Genomic DNA, 6000 nt, shown 5'->3' with positions numbered 1-6000 from the left:
AGCCCAGCCTGGCTTCCCATGTGGTTGGGAGCAATGCCCCTACGCTCATATGAAAGTACGATCCTTGCTGTACTTTGTCTGAACTCCCTTCATCGATAAGCTTCTATGAATGCCAGAACATGTAAGGAATCTCACATAAAGAGGGTAGCCAACATGTTTCTGTCAGGGCTCATGTGCTGATTAGCTGCACAGTAAGTGACATTCAGCGTTTCGCCAGCTGCCTGCAAACCTGATTATGAAGAAAGGTTCATCTGCTGAAATGTGCTTGTTATGCAGCTGTTCAAGGCACAGGAGCACAGCCAGTTAGGCAGCTGCAGCATTTGGTTAATTTCTTTTAATATCTTCTATATTTTTAAGCTGGCAAGCTACCCTAAGCCACCTGTACCCTTTCGAATAGGCATAATCCTCTGATTTACTTACAGGCACATCACATTACTGAGGAGTGGAGATCCTTGGAGCTTCAGCCCCTATTCCAGGTGCATTTGCCTACTGGGGATAGGTGTGATACTGAAGAAGCCTTTTCACTGGTAGCGCCCCAATTATGGAACTCCCTCTCAAAGGGGACCTGCCTGGTGCCTTCTTTATTAATCTTTGCCATGCAAAGTCTGTTGATTTGGTGTTAATCTTAATTTGCTGTACGGGTTTTGCTTTTTCTTAGAATTGCATCTGGTATGGCTTGTGGAGCTGGTTTTCTGGTATTATTTTTAATTGCTGGTTTTATTTGTATTATCTGACAATAGCATATGATTTGCACTTTCTGATGTTTAATATTTTTATATTAAACTGCTTGGAATGCCTTTTGTCAAAAAGATGGTTTTAAAGTAAATATTTCAAAGAAAGGTTATTTTACGGCACTATTAATGTGCATGACACTTTACAGTGGGGTGGGAAACTTCTGACCGTCCAGATGTTTTGGCCTATAACTCTCATGATCCCTAACCATTGGCAATGCTGGGTAGGGCTGATGGGAGTTGTAGGCCAAAACATCTAAAGGGCCACAACTTGCCCACCCACTTTACAGAGTAATGAGTACAAGATGTAGATCCTTGCCCTGAGAAATATATTGTCTAAATTCCCAAAATAGTGACGACAGAGTGGGAATAGAGGAGACAAGGGTAACAGGAAATGAATACATGCCCAGCATCACCATGAAGCATCCTTGGACAGCTGCCAGGGCTCCTGGCAGGGCCCACGTCTGACTCCAGCCATGGTCTCGCCTTAGCACTAGGGATGGATGACACATTTGTTCTGTCCTAATTCTTATGCAGATTTGCCACATCCACACCTGCTTAATCAATGAGCGAATTGGAACACTGTTGCTCATTGAAATCCGCATTTCCCCAACTGTAGCACTAGTTTTCCACTCAAAAAAAATCTGCACATCAGGGAAAAAGTGTGCACAAAAATGCACACAATAGTGAAAATAGTGCCAAGAAAAGCATTAGTATAGGAGAAAAATAGCTGTGGGACAAACACATAAGGGAACACTGTACACATTACAGCATCACGGGGGCAAACCGTAGCTATAGCATTGGTCTTCAGCTTGGTGGGTTTTGACTCAGAACTTGGCTACAGCCTGAACTTGGTAGGTTGTGGGAGAAGAAAGGATACAGATTGGGCAGGGCATGGGGAGAAAGTAGAGAGAAGGAGAAAAGCTGACAGAAATGTAAAGAACACCATGAGAAGAGCCTGCCATACAGGAAAGACCTTCAAGGGGGTCCCACGTGGTTGGTTGGGGATAAATGCAAGTTATGAGTGTTAATCTTGCTGCTGAAGGCTATTGTCTCAGGGAACAGTTGCAACATTCATCTAAGGCCACAGCAGAACTGGACTGCAATAAATGGGAAGCTTAAGAGTGCCTTCTTTTTAAAACATTCAGCCTGAATTCATAAAACAGCTCCTGTACCATAGTATTGATGCTGGCTCAGCACCATTTTAATGGGAGGCTACAGCAAGCTTGAAATGACTTTTTTTTGGTACCTGCAATTAGTTTTGTGACCTCTCTTTTAAGGTGACGGTAGTTATGGGTAAAGCTGTAACTGCAAGGAACTATTAAAGGTGCTGTTTCTTTTGCCAGTGGTGTTTTTTGTATTTTCAGGATATAAAAATTTGCTATGGAAAGCACATATAATACAACTGCCAGCAGAGGAAAGCACTCCAAGTGAAGAACACTGAAACCTCTTTCATGATGCCAATACTGTCAGCCGATCATGGAATCTGCCAAAAGGGAGAAACAGAGCACACAAATCTGCATGCATTTCATTATTAGTTTCGTATGGTACATGCTAATCTTTGCTCAGTTTGCACTTAACAAAATTCATCGACGTTTTTAGCCTTTTCCTCTCAAACTAGTTTCTAAAAATTTGTTGATTATATTTGGTGTAGTAGTGAAGGTTAGTATCTAACTTGCCCTCATGTCCTGCTGGTTGGTTTCCCTGGGGCACCTGATTGGCCGCCATGCAAAAAAGATGCTGGATCAGATAGGCCTTTGGTCTGATCCAGCAGGCGCTACGCATTGCTTCTTTCCCACCATAAATAATAAACCAGAAGAAGAGGGTACACAGAGTTGTAAAGGAAGGGCCAAAGCTGCTAAGCCTATAGGATGCACATTCGTCTCAGATGGTTAGATGAGGTTTCTGCCTCCTTATTAACCTATGCTAACGCTGCCTTTGCTCCTGCTTATCTTTCATGACCATAGAGGGAGATTTACTAATGATCCACCAGTCCCCTTGTAGGAAGAAAAACAGGATTCTGACCATCAGTTTTGTTATTAAAGCAAATGGCAGGCATAAGCCAGTACACCAGGGATGGTGAACCTCTGGTCTGTGGAGCCCATCCGGCCCACCAGATTCTCCCCAGGCCCCTTCCCCTCAGACCAAAATCGCTTATTTCTGATCAGCAGCTCAGCTGATACGAAGGAAGAGATTTCTCCTGCTCCCTGCCTCCAAAGCACGCTGCATATAGGCTTTTAAAAAGCCTCAACTGGTGACCACAGAGGCTTTTAAAAAGCCTACCTGCAAGGGGTGGGGGCATTTAAGGAGGGAAAGACTAAAGATACCCTCCTCAAGGCTGTGATTCCCCACTCCTTGTGTGAGTGTGTGTGTGAACAAGGTCTGGGCAATCACACTGAGGGGGCACAGGCCAGCAGTGACATGCTTGCCTAGAGCCAATTGAGCCCTCAGGCCAAAAAAGGTTCCCCACCCCTGTAGAACACAGGTGAGCATGCTCATCTCGCTGCGATCAGTGAAGATGAATTTTACCATTGTTCTTTAAAATGTCATTAAGTTGGAATTTCTATCTTCCATGAATACCCCCATAAATACCCCACAATAATGGAACAGAAGCACATACTTTCATTTTATGAATTGTTTAAGGGCAGCCTTTTGCGGACACACACTTCAATGCAGCACCTGAAATTCCTGAACATCTCCCTTGTCTATTGGCCTCATCGATGAAATATTACTCAAATCCAAATTATATACACTGAAGCATGGTTAGAATCATTCCAGCTATTGTATATTTAACTTACCTTTAGAGAGGCTTCTTGCCCAAGAAAAGGTTTCATCTAAGCAAGATGGATAACATTTCAGAACCAGCTTTTTTTAAAGTGTTCCACAAACACAGTGATGTTAATATTTACTAAATAAACTTTTGAGTCCATTTTAGATCTTAAAATTATGAGCAACTAGTGTATTTTTAGAACCAACAGACTTTACTTCAGGAGAAGCTAACACTTTTCAAAAATTCATGAAGTTCATATTAAACAAGAAATTAACATCTCATGTTCTACACTTTTCTGCAGCCTCAAAAAGTTTTGTACTTTGTTACAGTACAACAAGGCACATACAGAGTCTCTTCCTTCAAAACACAGCAGATGTACTCCCTGAAATAATTTTAAAATCCTTAAAGCAATTAGAAATACTACAAACTTTGCTTTTTTTATATACTTAAAAACTTTGTTCCTACAAGACCATGCACATTTAGAAAAGTGATTTAACAAGCACATTAAAGTGACTTCTTTACATATGTACCTGTAATGCAAATATATTGAATTAGAATATTTGTTATCCTGGATTACATTGTTAACAGGATTGTTGGATTTTCAATTATTTTATGGTTACCATATCTAGTGCCTTTAAGGATTTACAGATTTATGAAAAAATTAAACCCACCACACACACTGCTGGGGTTGAATAACAATCTCTTTTTCAAAGAATAAGCAGTCCTTCATCAAGGGATCTGGAATTACATCTTGTAAGTGCTTTTATTAGATTAATCTAGTGTCATAAAATTTTTCTAACTCCTCTTTTGGCCAAGAATATCTTTCCATAAAAACAACTGAATTTAAGAGGTAGATTTCTCCATGATGCACTTATTTATTTCAAATAAAAAACAAAAGTTCCCTTTAGAACAAAGATCACATCTTGAAAAAAGCTTGGTACATTATTTAATACAGTTCAGTGATAACAGTCCTAAGCAGTAGTAGGAGCTGTTTAGGGAACCAATGCATCTGCTGCTCTCGTCCTCAAAACACTAGTCTGCCGATAGTACTAAATCCTCCCCCACCACCTCCACCAGTTGGTCCACAGCTTCCTGGGGGGTCATTGTCATCAAATCCATTTGGCCGAAAGGAACATGAGGCTGCAGCTGCTTGGAGAGCCTGTGTTCGAGCACTAAGCTCTTGCTCCTGAAATAGAAGATAAAAAGTCTCACACACCAGTTTTAAGAAATTTGATTATGAACAGGTACGCTAGTTTCAAAAGAATGGGTGAGGATTTCACATTTAACATAGCTATACCAATTCTATTCAGCAAACGGCGCTACCGAATGTTCAGCTATGAATCCAAAAAGCACCAAAAATGGGACAGATGTTTTCTAACACTACAAGCAGAAAAAAACTACTTTTTTTCTAGTACGAGGACACCCAAATGTCAATCACTTATTCAAACTTCTCTGTGCAGATATGAGTACTAGAAACTTTAAGAAGTGTAAGCTGGGATTCTCACAATCCTGACAAGATCCTGAAGGCTGTAGAACAACTTCAAGAAATAAGGCCTGTACAGTTATATTTTGCATAACTTGGCCTGATGATGAAAGCCACAATACATTCCAAGTCCCATACTAAAACATTCCCATTTTTGCAATAGCCGTTTTAGGGAGTAGGCCAGCACTCTGTTTAATAAACTACTAGGGATTATTAAGTGCTAGTGTTGCAGCAACTCTGTCTAGTCCTTTGGCAATCTTACTGAAGCATGTTTTCAGTCCTATTGATACCTAAGGGCGCAATCCTATGGGGATAGGTGGCTGTCTCCAAACTCGGAGGCAACCGCCTATCCAATGCAAGGCAGGAGACGTGTGGAGGGGATTGTCCCCTCCGTGCTTCAGCCACCCGGCATTTGCGGCTACACAGCCGATTTCGGCTGTCTAGCCATGGGAAGGCAGAGCGGGGAACGCGGGTGCCAGACAACGCATAGGATGTGTCATACTGACATTTCCACCTTCCCTGCCCTCTGGAATGCACGGTTTTGCCACTCCGCACTCCTCTTCCAAGCGTGGAGCCATTCCGACCTGCCTGCGAGGCAGCACGGGGGGGCGGGGGGAGGCCAGTTTTCTGGGAACCAAGCTCAGATCACGGGCTCCAAGGTCAGTCCCCGGAAACCCACATATCCTATGGCTAACTAGCGACCATAGGATTGCTCCATCCATTGAGTAAGATGCTATAAACTTTGTGCTACCAACAGCATTGGATTGGAATGGCCCATTTCGTTTTTCATCATCAGTATACACACACACACACACACACACACACACACACCCCTCCTCACTTTCCATAAACACCATAATGAATTTTATAAAACTTGCTAATCTGTCAGAAACACTGCCCCAGACTTTCCCTGCTTTTGCAATAGGGAGCTGCCTTATACCAAGTCAGACCATTGGTCCTTCTAGCTCAGTACTGTTTACTGAACAGCAGCAGCTTTCCAGAGTTTCAGGCACTGA

General features: G+C 42.3%; 1 protein-coding gene across 2 annotated transcripts in view; it reads right to left on the bottom strand.

The window, feature by feature from the left end:
- Positions 1-354: 354 nt before the first annotated feature.
- USP38 (ubiquitin specific peptidase 38) overlaps positions 355-6000 on the bottom strand; it is a 28086-nt gene continuing 22440 nt past the window's right edge. For both annotated transcript variants that reach the window (XM_084856163.1, XM_084856164.1), the window contains one exon: positions 355-4687. In XM_084856163.1, coding sequence (XP_084712289.1) covers positions 4526-4687 — 162 coding nt within the window. In that variant the 3' untranslated portion in view covers positions 355-4525. The remainder of the gene's footprint in view (positions 4688-6000) is intronic.

This window comes from Heloderma suspectum, chromosome 5 (assembly GCF_057233095.1).
Source record: "Heloderma suspectum isolate Gila_16-S chromosome 5, 16-S_ref, whole genome shotgun sequence".
Classification (NCBI taxonomy): Eukaryota; Metazoa; Chordata; class Lepidosauria; order Squamata; family Helodermatidae; genus Heloderma; species Heloderma suspectum.
The sequence above is the reverse complement of the archived record's forward strand: the minus strand, read 5'-3'. Positions and strand labels throughout refer to the sequence as shown.